Source organism: Mugil cephalus, chromosome 4, assembly GCF_022458985.1.
Source record: "Mugil cephalus isolate CIBA_MC_2020 chromosome 4, CIBA_Mcephalus_1.1, whole genome shotgun sequence".
Taxonomy (NCBI): Eukaryota; Metazoa; Chordata; class Actinopteri; order Mugiliformes; family Mugilidae; genus Mugil; species Mugil cephalus.
Window position 1 is genome coordinate 4,816,926 of NC_061773.1, and position 19,051 is coordinate 4,835,976.

At 37.8% G+C, this 19,051-nt stretch overlaps 3 protein-coding genes and 1 long non-coding RNA gene across 5 annotated transcripts in view; 3 read left to right on the plus strand and 1 right to left on the minus strand.

Annotated features, from left to right (window-relative positions):
- Window positions 1-432: 432 nt before the first annotated feature.
- LOC125006865 (transmembrane and coiled-coil domains protein 1-like) lies at window positions 433-3,015 on the plus strand. The gene is made up of 4 exons (XM_047583329.1): window positions 433-667; window positions 1,791-2,163; window positions 2,246-2,381; window positions 2,679-3,015. Exons 2-4 carry the CDS (start codon window positions 1,937-1,939, stop codon window positions 2,991-2,993), a joined length of 678 nt encoding a protein of 225 aa, XP_047439285.1. The 5' UTR covers window positions 433-667; window positions 1,791-1,936; the 3' UTR covers window positions 2,994-3,015.
- A 463-nt stretch (window positions 3,016-3,478) lies between these two features.
- LOC125006864 (protein B4) lies at window positions 3,479-4,793 on the minus strand. The gene is made up of 5 exons (XM_047583328.1): window positions 4,625-4,793; window positions 4,240-4,496; window positions 4,038-4,158; window positions 3,911-3,960; window positions 3,479-3,773 (listed from the first exon to the last, which is right to left on the minus strand). The coding sequence occupies exons 1-5, from the start codon at window positions 4,707-4,709 to the stop codon at window positions 3,528-3,530; spliced, it is 759 nt and encodes a 252-aa protein (XP_047439284.1). The 5' UTR covers window positions 4,710-4,793; the 3' UTR covers window positions 3,479-3,527.
- Window positions 4,794-15,871: 11,078 nt separating this feature from the next.
- LOC125006392 lies at window positions 15,872-16,998 on the plus strand. Its single transcript, XR_007112575.1, has 4 exons — window positions 15,872-15,974; window positions 16,385-16,401; window positions 16,487-16,535; window positions 16,859-16,998. It is a non-coding gene; the product is annotated as an uncharacterized LOC125006392 (long non-coding RNA).
- Window positions 16,999-17,323: 325 nt separating this feature from the next.
- Window positions 17,324-19,051, plus strand: part of LOC125006374 — a 93,436-nt gene continuing 91,708 nt past the window's right edge. For both annotated transcript variants that reach the window (XM_047582348.1, XM_047582347.1), the window contains exons 1-3: window positions 17,324-17,372; window positions 17,703-17,729; window positions 18,047-18,367. In XM_047582348.1, the coding sequence (XP_047438304.1) occupies window positions 17,339-17,372; window positions 17,703-17,729; window positions 18,047-18,367 (382 nt within the window). In that variant the 5' untranslated portion in view covers window positions 17,324-17,338. The remainder of the gene's footprint in view (window positions 17,373-17,702; window positions 17,730-18,046; window positions 18,368-19,051) is intronic.

Sequence of the window (19,051 nt, forward strand, 5' to 3'; positions counted from 1 at the left end):
TCACATCGCTGTGATCACATCATCCCCAACTTGACCCTCAGAGGTTTAATTATCTTGAGGAAGTGCTCTATCAGTCCTTTTGGTTGAATTCAACATGAAATTACCACCCACAATCCCTTGAACAAGTCAGATAAGGTACAATAATTAAATCACCATTGATTTTCCTTCTCCGTGCAGCACCAAGGAAGTCAAGGTTGTACCAGAAACCCCTTCCCGTTTGTTTTTTTCGACTTTTTGACTTGACCCATCTTACATATAAGTCAATATGACTCAGTCTGACTCCATCACTTTTCCACTGCACTGAGTAAATTAAATAATAAGTTTAACAACTCAATGAAAATACTCCAACTCAGGATACCGATCAATTTCAAACATTAATCTTGGTCCAGATGAGAAGTGTCAGTACATCTCTATTTGGGATATCGGAATATTTTACCGTTGCTAAGCAACACGAACACCTGAACGCTAGCTAGAAAAATGCTAACGACGGGCCAAAGCACCGATAGCTTGGACTGTTTACACAGCTAAAACAACAGAAATGCGTCCGTTTAACAAAGCCAAGTGAAAGAGTACGATAAAAGCGAGTGGTAAATTTGTCGACATATAGTTTGTTATCGACACCTGGCACTTGAGAAACACAGCTTTCAAACGGCTTCGTTTGAGCCAGGTAAGTTAACGTTAAGTACCTAACTTAGCTAGCAATACGACCAAGTTTATCTGAGACACTTAGTATTATCTTATTCACACTTAACATATTTCTAGACAAGGTTTATTTTTAATTAAATAATGGTTAGCACTGATGCCTCCCAGCGAGAAGGTCCGGGTTCGAGTCCAGCTCGGCCTTTGTGTCTTGTCAGGCAGTATGTCCTGTCCAGGTTGTACCCTGTCTCTCACCTGATGACAGCTGGGACAGGCTCCAGAAACCCTCGCGACCCTAGTGAGGATAAGTGGTAGTAGAAGATGAGATGAGTTGCTCATCTGTGTCGTTTGAAAGTAACAGTGAATGAAGTAAAGTCACAGTAAAAACAAACTAAGTTTTGAGAACATTGACTTTGCTTTTACAGTTAAGGACTGTAGTATTAAAATGTGTTTGTGATGTAGCTTCTCCCTCACAATACCATAATAAAAACATTGGGCCTGATGTAGACTATAACATTATCAAATTATATATAATTATATCCATGTAAATTATATTGAGATGTTTCTATTTAATACATAGTAATCGTCATACCCTCAAAGTGCGTCTCTGGCCAAGACACGACTACAGTGAGAATCCCACTCCTCTCCCACAGCTTTGCTTATTCCATTTTAATGACATAAAATGGGCATAATAATATTCAAAAATGGAATATTCAATAGTATATTTAACCAGTGTTTATTGCTGTGTTTCTTTGTATTTGAGCATGCCACAAGTCATAGTTTCAGTTTTATCACATCTCATCTTCCGTACCGCTTAGTCCTCACTAGGGTCGCGGGGGTTTCTGGAGCCTATCCCAGCTGTCATCAGGTGAGAGGTGGGGTACACCCTGGACAGGTCGCCAGCCTATCGCAGGGCTAACACAGAGACAAACAACCATTCTCACTCACACTCACTCACACCTAGGGTCAGCCTAACAACCGACACAGGGAGACCATGCAAACTCCAACTCCAACTCCCGAGCTGGATTCGGACCCAGACCTTCTCACTGGAGCCGCTGTGCTGCCAGTTTCAGTTTTAATTTTTTATTGCAATAACCAAGTTATTCTGTGGCCTGAACTGTAGCCTATCAACCAAATCATGTCCATGACAGGTGACAGGTGGCATTTTCTTCATCCACTAATTTGTTACTGTGGTGTCCAACCAAAGGAAAGTACCCGCTCATCAGCAGCAAGTATTGCAGCATTGAATGACTTGGATGATACCCAGCAAGATGCAGGACTCTGGTACTACAGCCTAATGAATGACATAGGTGATGAATGTTCTGCCCCTGCTAGAGGAACCTTGAGCTCCAGGGATAATTCCCCCGACAATGCACAGGCCTCAAGCTTGGATGCCTTACTCCATGAGATCCAAGAGCTTCGGGAGAACCTCGTCAAATCTGAAGAATCCTTTGAAAGCTTTAGAGCTTACTACCAACGAGAATACTCAGTAATCTGGGCAGCTGTGCAAGAGGATAAATGGAGGTACTCTACCATTCAGTAGTCTATGGGCTGGGGAAAAAAATCCATATCTTGTTTGTGATGTGCTTCTGTTGTCATTTTGCAGGCGTGACCTTTTAGAAGAGCAGCTCAGTGACTTGACAGAACTGTATCAGAATGAACTTTCAAACTTGAAGGAGGAACTAGCCAGCCTGGAGGATAAGATCGCTTATCGGTCTTATGACACTGCAGCAGATTTTCATGTAAGTTGCAAACAAGTGGGCAAGTGGTCCTGAACTTGATCCTGTGATAAAGTAATTGAAATTTGATTTTTGATTGCCTATTACAAAAGCATGACTGTTACAGGGATAATTTTGGGTCATGTTTAAGATCCTGGAGCAGCCACCTGATGTCAAACTCCTCGTTTATTGTCCATCTCTATTCTGTTCAAATTCTGAAGTAACATAGATCTTAAATACTGTGTATTTCCAAATGAATAATACATTACTACTTCAGCATAGGATAACTACGAATTGTACCATTTTGTCTGTGACCTGTAGGAGGCGCTGGGGGCTTGTCAGATGCGTCTCTTCAAGATGGAGCAGCAGCAACAGCAGCAGCATGAGAGTTTGGAGAATGCTACAGTACAGATAGCACTGGAAAACCTGATAAATGCGCTGCTAGCTGTTATGGCGGGCCTCTTAATGTTTGTGTCTACAATAGCCAACTGTGTTGCCCCTTTGATAAAAACATCTGTCCGAGTGTTTTTTACAGCGTTACTTTCAGTCTTTTTCTTTTTCCTGTGGAGGCACTGGGATGTAATTTCAGAGTATGTCCGTTTATTCATCGCTCACACTGAAAAGGGAAAAAAATAAAATTGTTGGCATTTTCATTGACTATTGGCAGAGTCTCAGCAATTCTTCAAAGAAGTTCTTTAAAAAGTGGTCCCACGTGATGACGATTTATCTTATGCCCCCTTCAGGCCATGCATCACCTTATGCATCCTCAGGTCCAATCTCAGTTTCTTGCCCTGTATCCCAATAAATGCCAACATTACTTTGGGTACAGAGGAATATTTTACCAGCAACTTTGTCCAGTGGGAGAAGAGAAAAAAAAAAAAAAAAAAAAAAAATTCATGCTACTGAAGGAATGCAGACGAATGCATACTAGACCACCTTTAAATGTGGATCAGAGGATCTCAAATGCATCCTGGTCCTGTGTTCACACTTTAAATCATATTCCCTAGGACGAATGTTATGCTAGGAAAGGAAAGTTCTGAACCTATAAGCTGAAATTAGCACCATTTTCTTTTAAATAGTCCTTACTGTGAATGTACACATTGTAAAAATCACACAAGATCTCAAAAATTAAGATTTTATTGCAAATAACAGTATAAAATAGTATAAACTTTAGTCTGCAGCCTTCTTTGCTCGCTTCCCAGTAGCTTTAGAAGGGACATCACTGCCAGCTTTAGTGGCCTTGCTCTGGGATGCCTTTTCAGGCTTCCCCTCCTTTGTCTTCTTTGCAGCTTTAGTTTTGGTGCCCTCACCATCACCTCCCGCTTCAGCTTTCTTCGCTTTAGGCTTCTTTGCTGGTGCAACCTTTGAGGCAAGAGCCTCGTCATTTTTCTTTGACTTTTTAGGAGGCTTCAAGTCCTAAAACACAAAAGAAAACACTAGAGTCAATTAGTTTAATATTGGATGTGCAGTCCAAAAAGTATCAAATCTGAAAGGTCAGCTGCTCCTCTCCCACACTTGTTGCACCCGATCCTCAAACACTTTTGATGCCTTACCTTTGGTGATTTTGTTTGTTCATTTGCAGCATCTGTCTTCTTAGTGGCACCTTAAAGAGGTTACAAGCTATTAAGACAGACATGGAATAAGCTGATATTACTGGATGTTTTGTCATTTTGTTTTTACCTGCTTTTTTAGACTTTTTGGCTCCATCCTTCGTTTTGCCCTTGGCTGCTTTTGGAGATTTTTGGACATTGGGATCTGCATTCTCGCCCTTTGGCTTTGACTCTTTCACTTTTGGTGCGAGCTTAACACATAGGGAAATATGCATGACGTCCGTTAATAACATTTAATCAGTTTGGCCGCAGCTTCACATTTAACGTCTCACCCTGAATTTCCCCGTCGCGCCTGTGGTGACACTGGAGTTTGCAGGCCGCACTAAAGTGCCATTCTCAATTCCTTTTTTCAGGGCTTTGCGGACCAAATACTTCAACCTCACCGAATCCACAGAGGGGTACTTCTGTTTAATATAATTCTGTATGGCTTGTGATGAGACTCCTTTGCGCGAGTCTAATTCTTTAAGCGCTTCTTTCACCATAATGGCAGTGGAGGGATGAGCTGCAATTTTACGCACCGCCGCGGCACCTACACAGAGGAAAAGATGTGGAGAAAATACAGAACACTGACCACACACGGTTTACAAATTTGCTGCCTTTAAGTTCCGGGCTCAAAAGTCACGTGGCTCTGGCTTTTTAATGCCGTTTGCGTACTACCTGGCGCTTTCTCATCCGTCTCTTCCACCGCTACATCGCTTGAAGACTGTGCAGGCGCCTCAGCTGCTGACTTTTTGGGAGGCATTGCTGTAGGAATATAAAAGAAAAACGAGGCACAAATAACTCAGCTTCTGTGACATCTAAAAGTGTGCAGCCTGCGCCAGGTTGCAAGCGCACCTGTCTTTATGGAGTCGCTTCCGGTCAAATGAGCCCAGGTTAATCACATCGCGTCAGGTGTAGTCGATTAAGGTTTGTGAATGAATGCACCACAGTGAAAGACTTTTTCCAGCTTCTGCTAGTAGACACCTGTTACAACTGAATGAGTTCTCTTTCCTCGCAGTAAGTTTATTCTCGGTATAATTACATTTATTATTATTTTTTTTAATTTTGTTTTTTATTTGGAGGGACACAATATCTTGTCAGACTTCACTGTCATCTTGTCTGGACATCTGTTTTTGATCCTCATCTGTGAGTTGAACACTTTATTTTATTTTATTTTATTTTATTTTATTTTATTTTATTACTATCACTGCTTTTTCCCTTCTTTAATTTAACTTGCCACCAAATCTTGACTTCCTTTTTTTTTTTTTTTTTTTTAAAGTAATTTGAACAGAAATACACAGTCAGGCTGTATTTGAAAGTGGATTCATGTCCTTTATGTTTTTTATGTATTTTTTTAATGTATTTTTTATTTTTTTTATTTTTATGTTTTTTATGTATCCGTTCATATCCATCTTCATTCTAGATGGTGTGGACCTGGAGTCACACAGAAATGACATTTATTAGGACCAAAAGTATATCATGCTACATATCTGAAAAAACAATATCAACACATGACTTTTACGTTCGGTATTTTTTCAGAGAGGTTGATGTGATAGCAAGCTACAATAACTCTTTTTGCACACTTTGAAGAGGACAGCAGACAGGCAGAGGGCACACTGTTAACACTATTGGAATATACGATCACCCTCTCATCCTTCAGCAATGGGGCTCAGGAAACACCCAGGACTGGAAGGAGTACCAGGGAAGGTGCTGAAATCATGTGCCCATCAGCTTGCTGCAGTACTCACCAACATCTGTTGCTGCAGCAAGCCACAGTCCCCACCTCTCTGCCCCGATACGTACACCAGGATGCTGTTTGTTGACTGTTTGTTTAACTGGTCAACAAACTGCACAAACTACAGCTCAGAACCAAACTTCTGTCGGTGGATGATGGACTTCCTGACAGACAGACCTCAGCATGTTAGGATGAGCACCTCTGCATCCTCCTCCATCGTCCTCAACACAGGGGTGCCACAGGGCTGCGTCCTGAGTCCCATCCACTTCACACTTTACACCCTTGACTGCATCACCTCCTGAGATACCAACACGGTCATCAAATTTCCTCAAATTACCACTGTGGGACTGGTCAGTGGCAGCAATGAGGCTCCATACAGGGAGGAGGTCCTGAGGCTAGTGGCCTGGTGCTGTGACAACCACCTCAACCTCAATACCAGAAAGACCAAAGAAATCATCATTGATTTCAGGTTGAGGACAATGTCGCACACAGTTCTACGGAAGAGGTGGTGGAGCAGGTCTCAGACACCTGTATGGAAGAACTGGAACAAAGTCAGTGTCCACTGACGTCCACTAAAACAAACTAAAACAAATGTGTTAGATGGTTTCACAGGTCTCTATTCTCAGTGGGGTTTTTTTTCGCCTGTAGATGTGACTCTCTTCTGATGCTTTCAGTGGTTTTCCTGTGGTGATCATTTTCTGCTAAGTGACACGTAGGTCAGCCTTAATATAGTCAGACACTCAAGTATCTTCTTTAAGAGTCTCACTGTTCAGCTTCATCATGTCTAGGCGCCTGTTGTTCATCATCCTCATGTGTAAGTTAAACCTCCTACAGATCTAGCCATTATCAGTGTGGACTTTTACAAACAAATGAAGACTCAGAACTAACAACTATTTAAAAAGAGAAAAAACGAATCAAGTTTTAAATCTGTCCACCTTTAAAGTTATTAATATGGTATTTTACCTCTCATCATATTTTATTTCAAACAGGTTTGTTTCAAGAAACTCAAGTACAAGGTCGGTTTCTGATCTATAGCTGTGCTTTTATCACTGTGTGATTAATTGTGGTTTGTTAATTAACTATTTTCTAGCTAATTTTACAAATATTTTTCACTACTTCACACACGTACTTGCGGTTTCTCATTTATAATCTTATGCGAACTAAGTATCTGATAAAATATGTCCGTTCTGTTGAATTTCCAGCTCTTCCTCCAGCTACACTGACAGTGAATCCACCACTTATCACAGAGACAGACTCAGTCATGTTGAGCTGTGAGGCTCCGTCTCACATTCCAGTGTTTCAGTGTTACTTCGACATTGTGAAACAAAAACACACTTTCAAAAATTTCGAGTGTGTTCAGACACTGACAGGAACTGCCCTGCTGTTGATGTCTCATCAGAGTTCCCCTTCTGAGGTTAACGTCAGATGTTTTTACACTGTAAAGTATGGAGATGTAGATACTCCATCTCCACACAGTGACGTATCCTCCATCACCGTACAGCGTGAGTGACCTTTTACTGCTTTTACCTTGTTTCAACATATTGTCAGACCATCCGTAAGATAACTAACATCACTACAGTAGGACGTCTGTAAATGTCAGTTTCACCTTTTTGCTGCGACATGCCGTAGGCTTGATTGCAGACTGTTACAAACGGTCACATCTTATTTACCGACTTTCATCATGTAGGTCAAAAACCAGAGATGAGTCTTCAACATGCTGTAGATGTTTATGTCTTCACTTGTTCTCTGCCTGCATCTGTTGAACATGATGCTACGTGTAACCTGTACTTTGGGGAAGAGAGTCGTCCAGTAGTAACAACAACCGCCTGGAACACAAGGAGCTCAAAAACCAACCAGTTGTTCTGTCTGTTTACTGTTGACACTGATGATTTGTTGAGACGTCTGCACTCACTTCAACAAAAGGATGCCAGCTGTGATTACAGATGGGGAAGTGAACCAAACAATTTGTCTCCTCGAAGTGATGGATACAACTTGATGGGTATGTGAAAGATGCTACTTCACAGTAAATGACAACGCATTCTATGAAATAATGGACATTTTGAAAGTGAATTGCTACTGAATGTACCAATTGTTAGAAACACCGTGCAGTGTGCTTTTTGAATCTGCCTATATTTTAATACAATTTGCACTGTGATATGTGATGAGTAGTTCTCCATTACTGCCTCTTGCTGTTTTACCTCATCAGTGTACACTGAATCGGCAACATGTAATAATAACATATCTCAATAACACATTTCGCACTAAACCAGCTGATTAACAGACTTTTTTTTTTTTTTTTTTTAGAACACATTGAAAAATATATACTATATACTGCATTCGAGTCATGTATTCTCCATCCTATTATGAAGTGTGATGATGATGGTCCAGAGCATCTTAACATGTTATTTCTATAAATGTTTAGATGTCTTTTGTTTTTTTACATATATGTTTTTGAAGCAGATTCAACTTTTTGTACATCCACTGTCTTGACTCCTACCACTTCTGTGAGCACAGCATCAGGTAACAGAAGTTACAGATTGTTGTTCATGTTCTGTGTTTCAAATGACCCATTTTTGAAGCATAAGATAGAGCCACATTTCAGCTTCAGTGTGAGTAAGTTAGAGTCTCCTGAGAGTAAAAGGAATAAAAAGCTTTTTATTCCTTTTACTCTCAGGAGACTCTGTACTGTGCTGTACTGTAGACTCCGTATTGCAACTGCTTTGAAAATATTGGCTGCTTCGTTCATGAAAACAAGCAAAAATATAACAAATGAGCAGGTAAATTAGAGTCTTCAATATTATCTGGCAAGTAATTATCATTCTAAAGAAAATCTCCTCTATGACTGTACAGGAAGCCAGCGGTCTCCAGGAAACACACCGGTTACCACCAGCCTCAGTAATGTGGCCACTGCAGCTGAAACAACTCTTGAACACACACCAGAAAACAATATTACTGGTGAGACTCGAATGAGTGTTTTAAAATGTAACTATGCATCGCTGTGAATTCTATTAAATGTTTTATGTTTGTCTTATTCAACTGTCATTCAATTTATCTAAAACCCTGCAAACACTTTCATTATACACACTTTGCAGAATGTGGAAAAAATATGTACATAAAAATATGTTCAATAACATTTAATCGTACTTCAGACACACACAGTATGTCATGTTTGAATAATGTGTGTTTCCTTGGCAGCAACACATGTTGTATAATTGCCATGCTTCTCCTCAGAGCACTGTGGGAGCACATGGGCGTCGGTATTTCAGTTAGAAGTAAAACTTCTTTGCGTCCTCAGAGAAAGTAACATCAAAATGGAAGATGATGGTAGTTGTGGCTTATTTTGGAGCAGCTGTCACCATCGTCTTATTTGTGCTGTTTCTTCTCATAGCCAAAAGGAAAAGAGGTGAGAAATATGTCAATGTATTCTCTGTCCATCATCTCCAGTGTTTTTTTGTTTGTTTGTTTTAATATTTATACATGCAGTACATGTTAAAATATATGACTTAAATTTAACATGATGAATAAGTTTTTCTACTGAGATGTTTTACAATGCCCATGGCATTAAAATGTTTCTTGTCAGTTTGATGAGCTTGAATTAGTTTCATTAATATGTATGAAATAATGTTTGTTGTCTAGTTTGATTTGACTTTGAGCTCATTAATTTACAATCTCTATCCTTGAAAATGATTGGACATTAGCTTCCGCTGCAGAAGACTGTGTGATGAAAAACACTGACCGTGGAGGACCGGTAATTAAATATTTTCTTCTGTCAGATGAAATATTTTATTTACAACACGTGAACAGCAACATTAATTAAGATGAACAAATGTGTTTATGTGTTAATGTGTGTGTGTGTTTTTCCTGTTGTGTCAAGTTGCTTGATAAAACCTCCACAGTGATCACCTCAGTACCTGCTGCTGGCTTCCCTGCTGGTGAGATGCCTTTTGCTTTTCTGATGCAGGATGAAGGACAGGTTTCATGCTTCAGTGTTGAAAAAAACAAAAACAACTATACACCAGAAATTTTTTTCTGTGTTACAGGCAAATATTTTTTGGCTTTTGTAGTTAAATAATGAAGGATGCAAACCTTTGAGTAACATTGTTGCCTTCTCTCCTAATCAACGCATAAAACAGCAGTTAAACATTTTGTGATGTAGGCATGTGACCCTACAACAATTATATGTGTGGTGTTTTTCTGTTACCTGCAGACTCTGAGAAGCCGAACAGAACAGACGTGGAACATGTAAGTGAGATCAAAGGGCACAGCTGTGAATTTCTAGCTTCGCTGATGGTAGATTTAAAAGCGTCTCACAGTTGTTGTGTTTTATTTCTAGTCGGATATAAACGACACGTACGCCAACATCTCCGATGAGCCGGCTGCACACACATGATCACAGAAACACACTGAAATGTGGGACACCATCTTGTCATCCAATCAATTCTACGCTGAAAAAAGTGTAACCTTGCTCAATAATGATGTCCAGATATCGCATCAAAATATTTGACTTCATAGAATCTAAATCAGGTCCAATTCTTATGACCTGATTATTTTATGCTGATGTAAACAATAATACTGCACTTGACTCAACCTTAATTCTTTGCTTTGATATATATTATTTTCTTAACATTTTAGTTAATGAACCAAACTAATAAATTTAAATTGAACCAACCTTATATATTCACTTTTAACTGAATTATTGTTTGCATTGACACCAGTTAGTTTATTTACATAAACCCAAACTATATTTTTCGCATTTAATTTGACTAGACTTTTGTTTCCCATCTTATAAACTCTATAAAAAGAGACACTTGGCCAACAGATTACATTAAAAGTATTTATTAGTCTTTAACATATGAACCATATGGAACATATTAACATTAGGCAATTGGCCTTCATTTGATTTAATTATCAGCAACTGCTTTGCTACTTGCATTTATTTTTGGACGAAATCCACCCAGGACTTAATTGACGTCCACGATGTCAAATGGTGCGTTTGGCCAGCATGCTGAGAGAGAGAGCTACAGGATTAACGTGTGCTCTGAGTGTGCAATGCACAAGTAAAAATATTACCTGCAGGTCATGAAGAAAAAAAAATTGAGAGAAATCAAACACATTGTTTTGGGTCCTTTTGGACGTATATTTAGTTCAGTATAAATCAAACTTGATGCCTCTAAATGCAAAGAGAATGAGTTTTACAATCAAATCAATAACTTTATCCTGTTTGAAATGTCAGTTATTAGTTTGAATGAACAACTGCATGTTACACTTTTTTCAGTGTACATGTGACTTGTCCTCAAACCTAAAATAAAGAATGTTTCAGATACTGTGGGAAACATTTTGGAACTTGAACTTGTGGTTTAAGTTTTCTTTGTTGGCTCTGATGTTGTGACTGTGAACTACCCGACATGCTCAAAATATCGATAGTATTGATAAATCATATCATGTGATATTGAACTATCACCCAAAATACACAGTAACATAAGGAGGAACTTAACTGTGTTTTCATTGTGGAGACTGTGGTTTGTAGTGCCATTCAATTGCATTGTTTTTGTGTTATTCCCACTCTTTCGTTTCAATTTATTTATTTTTTTTCACATTTTGGTAAGTGGGCTAGAACGTTATCGCATGAAGGGGGATTAGTGCACGGCTGTTATGCTAGAATTCATTAATTTTCACAAATGTTTTTTGTGACAAAGATCTCTGTAGTTTTTTAAGCCATCAAGTTAATGAATCAAAATTAAAGGTGTATTTCCTCAAAAATGAGTCCAATTTAAAGTCTATTCTGATGGTCACAGGTTCTATTTCTGCTCATTACTGCTCGATAATCTGTAGGATAATATTAGTTTTTAATTAACACCTAGAAGTCACATTGTCTTTTACAGGGGTTTTCTTTCTGTGTTCTGTATTTTCCCACAAAGTCCCGGTTTTATCCACAGTGTCCAATCCTGAGTGTGTTCATCCTTCTCATGTCGTTCTGTGTTGTGTTACATATGCAGTTGTGTGTCTGCTTTTAATTCATGTGCAATATAATGTTTATGGTCTTGGTCTGTCTGTGAATGGGATTTTGGGAGGCCTGTTCTATTTTAGTAGTAGTAGTAGTAGTAGTATTTTAAGCGTATTTTCTTTTTAAAGCACCACTGAGATACTGAGAGGGGTATTATGCAATTTAGTTGTAACATGCATATAATGATAATAAAGGCTTTTTACTTTGTAATTTCCAATTCATCTGTGACTGAAGTGTTGTTGTGTTTTCGCTTAATTAATCCTGCACTCTTCTCCACGTCTTCCAGTTACAAAGAAATGTTGAATTACACACTGTACTTATTTTTAGCCAACTCTCACAACGGGACCACTTCACAGAGTGGTTAGCATGGCAGACTGCAGTCATCATGATGTCACATCAGTTTTTAACCAATTAATAAATAAATACCTTTCATATCGAACAAATAGGGACTATGACTGTGTGAACATTTTACTATAAATGACTGCAAGATCTTCTAAAAGAAGTTTGAATAAACTTGCAGTCATAACAGGCCCGGGTTAAAGTCAATGCATCCTAGATCAAACATTTGAATTTCAATTTATTTGCATTTATTTTCAGAGTGACAACAGTTGCGTCAGTTCTAGGAGATACAATGTATGGCTCTCCAATGTTTTTCTTTTGAACTTTCTCATGCATTATGGCTAATGAGTTAGATATAAAACCATGTTTTAAAGACCAAATCATTAAATGTTAAAGCGTGTTTGTATTAATATGCTTTATTTAAAATGATTCAATCTGCTCCAAACTTTAGATGAACACGACACACAATACATGTACACCAACCAGCAAGAAAACAAAACGAAACAAAACAAGATTTATTGCAAAATATTAAAACGAAAATGGAGAAGATGAAAAACACACGGCTTGAACAGAATAATTTCGACACTAGTTATAGGGTTGAATTATAGTCACACGTATCTGACGTTAGCGTATAGTTAGTGTCCACTGAGGTTCATCAGATCTAACTAAAAATAAATGTGTTAGATGCTTTCAGAAGATTCTGTTCTTAACCTTGCTGTGGTTTTCCTGTGGTGGTTGTTTTCAGGTAAATGAAACATAGGTCGACGTTTATAAAGTCACACACTCACGTCTTTAACAGTGTCTGCGTTCAGCTTCATCATGGCTCAACACCTGCTCTTCATCATCCTCATGTGTAAGTTAAACCTTCTACGGGTTTTCTCATTACTTATATTACAAACCAATGGCAACTCAGTAATAACATGTAGTGTTATTTTTTAATTGTAGATCATTTTATGTTGTGTATTTTTACAGCCTGTGTTGTTGCATATTGAGTAACTGCAGTGTGGTTATTATTACATGTATTTAACAACCTATTGACTTTTTATGTTATTATTTCCAACAGGTTCCTTTGATGAGATTCAAGGTCAGTGTCTGACCTATTATATTTCCAGACGTGCTACTATTACTGAAGGCTTTAGTTTATTAGTGTCTGTTATTATTATCTATGTGTCTAATAGTCTATTGACTATTTTTATATCAAGTTGAAATTCTGATTTATTTATTTTTAAAGTGGAGTGCAGACTGTCACGTTATATTTGACTTATTTTTATTAATTCCCATGTAGGACAAAAACCACAGATGAGACATCAGCATTTTGAAAATGTTCATATCTTCACTTGTTCTCTGCCTGCATCTGTGGAACATAATGCTACATGTAACCTGTACTTTGGAGAAGACAGTCGTCCAGTAGTCACAACAACCACCTGGAAGACAAGGAGCTCAAAAACCAACCAGTTGTTCTGCAAGTTTGCTGTCAAAGCTGATGATCTGTTGATACGTCTACACTCAGTTCAACAAAAAGATGTCAGCTGTGATTACAGACTGGAAACTGAACCCGTGTCTTTGTCTCCGCGTAGTGATGAATACAACCTGACAGGTAAATGCCAACATGTTCTTTGACTTTTAATAAATTCTAATAAATTTAATGAATTCTAATAAATTGTTGCAAACATCAGTCAGTATGTTTTCACATTTGAATCCATGTTAATAAGACATTTTTCTTAATTTCAACCTCAAAGTACAAAAATCTCCCTAACAAAAACAATTCCTCCCTCTCACACTTTTCCTCACACATTTTCAGGATGGACTAAAATTGTCCCCTCCTGTCTGTAAATGTAGGGAATTAGTTGTCCATAGTTTATGGTGTATGTCATGACTTGACCATGTCTGAAAGCTTGATTCATGTCTGAAGTGTTTTATCTCCATGAAATAGTTTCTTGTGGCCTTGTTTGACTAATGCAGTTACATGTTTGTGTTGTTGTTACAGTAGCTGTATCTATGAACATTTATATCAGGTCCATTGGTGCTGGTATTATTAGAATGTGCAATATTAAAATGAGTTTAGTCTGCATCAAAGTAATGTATGAACTGACAAACCTTTCAATTACAAATGAAATGTTCATAACATGGGTAAAAACATAGTAAAAGTCTATTTGTGTGTGTAACATACCTGCACAAATGTCAGTTTATCTGTACAAAAATGTACTTTCTTTTACTGCAGATATTGTGGTGACAGATTCAAGTGAGATTCACACAAAACCAACATTTACTATGACCACAGGTAGGACATGAATTACATCCAAATAACGATCCAGGACATCATCACATTTTACTTCTTTAAAAAAAAAACATTGTGTGTGTGTGTGTGTGTGTGTGTGTGTGTGTGTGTGTGTGTGTGTGTGTGTGTGTGTGTGTGTGTGTGTGTGTGTTTATGCAGCAGATTGGACTGTCTGCCCTTGCAGCGTCTCCACTCCTACCACCACTGTGAGCACCGCATCAGGTACATCATGTCATCAAGAATAAAAAAGTGTCTGTGTAAAAAGATTATAATGAAACTCAAAAGTAAAATATAACATTTCAGCATGTCAAATGCAACTGGTTTGGATGCCTTGTTCAGTCTAAAGAAGCAGATGTGTGGACTAAAAGTTGTAGAAGGAAAATGAGCAAGTGGACAAAATATTACTGGCATCGTCACAAGAAACTTGTCTAAGCCAGCACAGAAAGCCAACGCCTTGTAGGATCCACATAGTTCTCTATTGGTAGAACCTGTGAGGACCTGGAAGGCTGCAACGTAAAGTGGAGACACATGACAGAGTTACAGGAGTAAGGGTTTATTTCATGAGACAAAAAGGCGTCAGGTGAGACCCTGTAGTTGTCTTAGGCGCCTTCATAAAGACCCTTAATTCAGTCTTCTCAGGTGTGACTGGTTAAGGTATTTAAGTTCAAGCCAAAGATGCTTCAACAGCCACTAGAGGCCAGTAGAGGTACAGAGGGAGGTACCACTGTCAACAAGGCAAGAAGATCAGATGCAAAACCCTGATAAGTCTCAGAATCAGAAACCTGGACAGTTATGAATGAAAAATGAACCAATATTTAAAAGACCAAAAGGAGAAGTAGCACTAAAAAAAAACATTAAGTCATCATTTTGTCTGTACTTCTGTCTTATCTTGGTCACGTATGACTGAAAAATAAAGTGATGCTGGTTTTGATTGTGATTTCACTGCTGATGGATTCAGCAGGATGAATGCACATCCATAAAGGAGCTTTATGTGTAATCACATGATGCTCTCGCTGAACGAACTTGATGAAGTGTGAATGATTCTCAGTATCTACATTTTTTGACTCTGTGTATCAGTCCAGTTACCTCTGAAGCCATCAAATAGACTTGGTGATTATAAAGGACTACATCTCCCACACATTTATTTCTTTATTGATCTGAGCCTATTCAGTTAAACCTGATACCTGACACTTAAATGTAGCCTCTATCATTTTACTCAAAACCTTTAAACAAACAACACATTTATCTCTGCTATCACTGCATGTTCAAGTGTATGAAACATGCAGTTCCAAGCTAAAGATTATCTTTTATAAACAGAGTCACACAGAAAGCAGACTACACCGGTACTTACTGAAACAGGTTATAATATAAACCACTTACTGTATCTGTCTGCTTCTAAACCTGTAACTAAAAACTTAATTGTGTAACATTTCTAGTTTGTACAACATGTTTTGCTCTGTAGCAGCACAGTAAAGCAGCTCGTGTTATTTAATAATGACTCTCGTCCTATAGGAACACAGTCGTCTTTCTTTTTCAGTTAAAATAAACTAGTTTGTGTCCTCCCAAACAGAAAGTTCAAAATGGGAACTGCTAGTAGTTGTGTCTTGTCTTGGAGCAGCTGTGGTTCTGATCTTAGGGGTACTGGTACTTCTTGGAACCAAAAGAAGAAGAGGTGAGGAGATTGTGTCATTGTGTCAATTGTCATTTAACCTTGTACGTCCAAACAGACTATGTTTTAACAGTGTTAACACAGTCCAGATGTTTCATAACATAACAAAGTGTTTATTGTCAGTTTGGGCTGGGATTACATTGAAAAAAGATACATGAGGGGATGTCAAGGAAATGGCGTGACTAAGAACCAAAGGAATTAGTCTGGAATAACTATGTTAATGTATTTGTGCAGTATATACACACTGAACATTATGTAAAGTATTTATAAATAAATGACTAATGTTACTTCCATAGCTGTAAGCATTTCTGACACTTGTGACTGATCAGGCTTGTTCTCTACATCACTTTTATTTATACATGGATGGTTAATTTGCATTTATTTCTGAAGTTGTGCTTTGGTTTCTGTTTCAGATGATGGAAAGTATTTGGTAAGTCTCAACGATAGACAGTCCTTCCACTAACTGTCCTCACTCGCTCTTCCTTCAGTCTAACACCTTATTAAATCATCTGCAGGCTGGCTTTGATGAAACCTACAGTATTGTCACCTATGAGTTCACAAATGGTGAGCCGTGTTTTATTTCTGAATACATAGACAGACTGTGAACAAGTACAATGAATTAATTTGCTCTGTGTTTCTCTACGTTTCTGTCTTTGTTGTGACATGTTACTACTATGCTGAATACAATGACTGTTATAGAGGAACAACTGAAAAACACACTGAGCTGATTAAATACTGATCAGCCACTTGGTGGTGCACATTCTGCTGAAAACTGCTAACGACTAGACATCCATGTTGTTGCTGGTTCAATAATGAAATGTGTGCATTATAAAATGAACATTTACACATATAAATCTAAATCATATTCATGTTTTTACTTTTCATAGAGTGACAACAGCTGCATCAGCCCTGAGAGATAAAGCGTACAGCTTTGCAGTGTTAAAGTTCAGATGTTGTTTTTCTGGCATCTCCTCTGATTTCTCATGTACTATGTAGCTGAGTTTATACTTTTACTGTGTTACAGTGAAAAAATAAAAACCATAAACACAAAAGTTGAAGTTCAGTGTCTTTTTTATTTGTTCACAGTGTAACACAAAACATATGCTTGTACCTGTTCTTTACATACATTTGTGGGTTCAACATAGACGTGAGAAATAGTTTACCTGTCAGAATAGTAGTTGCATAGTTATTTACAGTTGTGGGTTTAAATGTGAAGAGCTTTACACACGCACGCACTCCCTTTATGCATGTTTCTGTGGTCTGTAGATACACTTCTGATAGCTGTTGTGGTTTTCCTGTGAACATTTTCTGCTACTTGGTCAACGTCTGCAGTCACACACTCAGTTATCTGCTTTAACAGCTTCATCATGGCTGGACGCCTGTTGTTCATCATCCTCATGTGTAAGTTGAAAACTTCCTTTAGATTTAGTCAATGAGCAGCATATGTTAACATAACATCAGACATTGTGTAAATGTTAAGCCACATTTAGTCTTTTTATGGTTGATTTTTGTATTTTTTTGCGTGCTGTTATTGTGTTCATTTGTTGAGGAAGTGCGGTGTGTCATCACAAACTAATTTCCGTAGTGAGACAAACTGTCCATTCTGTCTATAATTGTGTATTTGTTACTGTGATAAGGAACTTCACTGTTCAGTCCAAATCTTATTTAATAATTTAATAATGAGTTATTATTACATGGATTTACATTGTTGATATATTTTACTTCCAACAGGTTCCTTTCATAAGATTCAAGTACAAGGTCAGTCTGTGACTTATAATCTTTCCAGTTCCTTCTTGTGTAATCAAACTTTAGAAGGACAACGTGTTGCATTTAGTTTTTGTAGTTTTGTCAGTTTAACAAAACTTCATTCAGAGTAATTATTTTCATAACAGTTTAACTCGAACATTAAAGATGGCTCAGACGTATCACTATGATCACTATGTTGAATGTTAATTTTAAGATATAATGAGTTTGAAACTAGAACTTCTGTGAATGTCAACACAGATTCAGACAGTTACACTTGACTTCAGATTCATGTTATATTTCCTGACTTCTAATAATCTTCATGTACGTAGGTCAAAGACCAGAGTTGAGTGGTCATCATACTGAAGATGATTATATCTTCACTTGTTCTCTGCCTGCATCTGTGGAACATGATACAACATGTAACCTGTACTTTGGAGAAGAGAGTCGTCCAGTAGTAACAGCTAAAACCTGGAAGACAAGGAGCTCAAAAACCAACCAGTTGTTCTGTCTGTTTACTGTTCAGACTAATGATTTGTGGAGGCATCTATGCTCAGTTCAACAAAAGGATGTCAGCTGTGATTACAGACTGGAATATGAAGCCAACACAACTCTGTCTCTGGCTCCTCGTAGTGATAGATACAACCTGAGAGGTAAGTCAACGATACTAGTTTACAGTAAATGACCACATGTTCTTTGAAATTTATCAAACAAATGTCAAATCAACTGCTAATCAATTGAACAAGCACATTATTTGCATATTAATGAGACAGTCATACAGTCAAACATGCTGAAGTCAAAATAAACTCATCTCTCTCTTACTTATTCACTTACTTTCTGTTCAATATGGACTAAAATGCTTCTCTCTTAATGTACTTGTTATAGTTTATAGAGTATCCTGTGAGTCATGACTTAGAATACTTTATTTGTTATAGTCAGTGTTTTATCTTCATAAAATTGTTACTTGTGGCCAGGTTAAGTATTGAGGCAAATAATTCTTTCTATATTCCAGATTATTTTTATTGTCATGTTTCTCTGTGTACTTGTGTACACAGGGAAACATTAACTCTCAGAGGGGGCTGAGTGAGCATGTATGTTCAGGGAAGGGCCTTATTCTCTCCAGTAACATATGAAACACTTCACACAGACACTGTTTTCATACAGTATCTGTGTATTATTGTTCATATTTCTTTAATTTCCTGATACACCAGTTAGTTGATAGTTAACAACAAATATTACCACCACCAGGGTTTTGAAAATAGTTTTACAATGATGTCGTTTTGACTGCATCAGCTGTTTAGAAGCTCCAGTTTGTGTCACTGTTAAACTGAATTCAT

Bases quoted from the DNA above. Each gene is read 5' to 3' on its own strand.
- LOC125006865 (XM_047583329.1), top strand. From the start codon at position 1,937: ATGAATGACATAGGTGATGAATGTTCTGCCCCTGCTAGAGGAACCTTG. The intron at 2,164-2,245 runs GTACTCTACCAT...GTCATTTTGCAG, and splicing joins GTGCAAGAGGATAAATGGAG to GCGTGACCTTTTAGAAGAGC. The intron at 2,382-2,678 runs GTAAGTTGCAAA...TGTGACCTGTAG, and splicing joins ACACTGCAGCAGATTTTCAT to GAGGCGCTGGGGGCTTGTCA.
- LOC125006864 (XM_047583328.1), bottom strand. From the start codon at position 4,709: ATGCCTCCCAAAAAGTCAGCAGCTGAGGCGCCTGCACAGTCTTCAAGC. The intron at 4,159-4,239 runs GTGAGACGTTAA...CTATGTGTTAAG, and splicing joins GCGCGACGGGGAAATTCAGG to CTCGCACCAAAAGTGAAAGA. The intron at 3,961-4,037 runs GTAAAAACAAAA...AACCTCTTTAAG, and splicing joins CAAAAAGTCTAAAAAAGCAG to GTGCCACTAAGAAGACAGAT.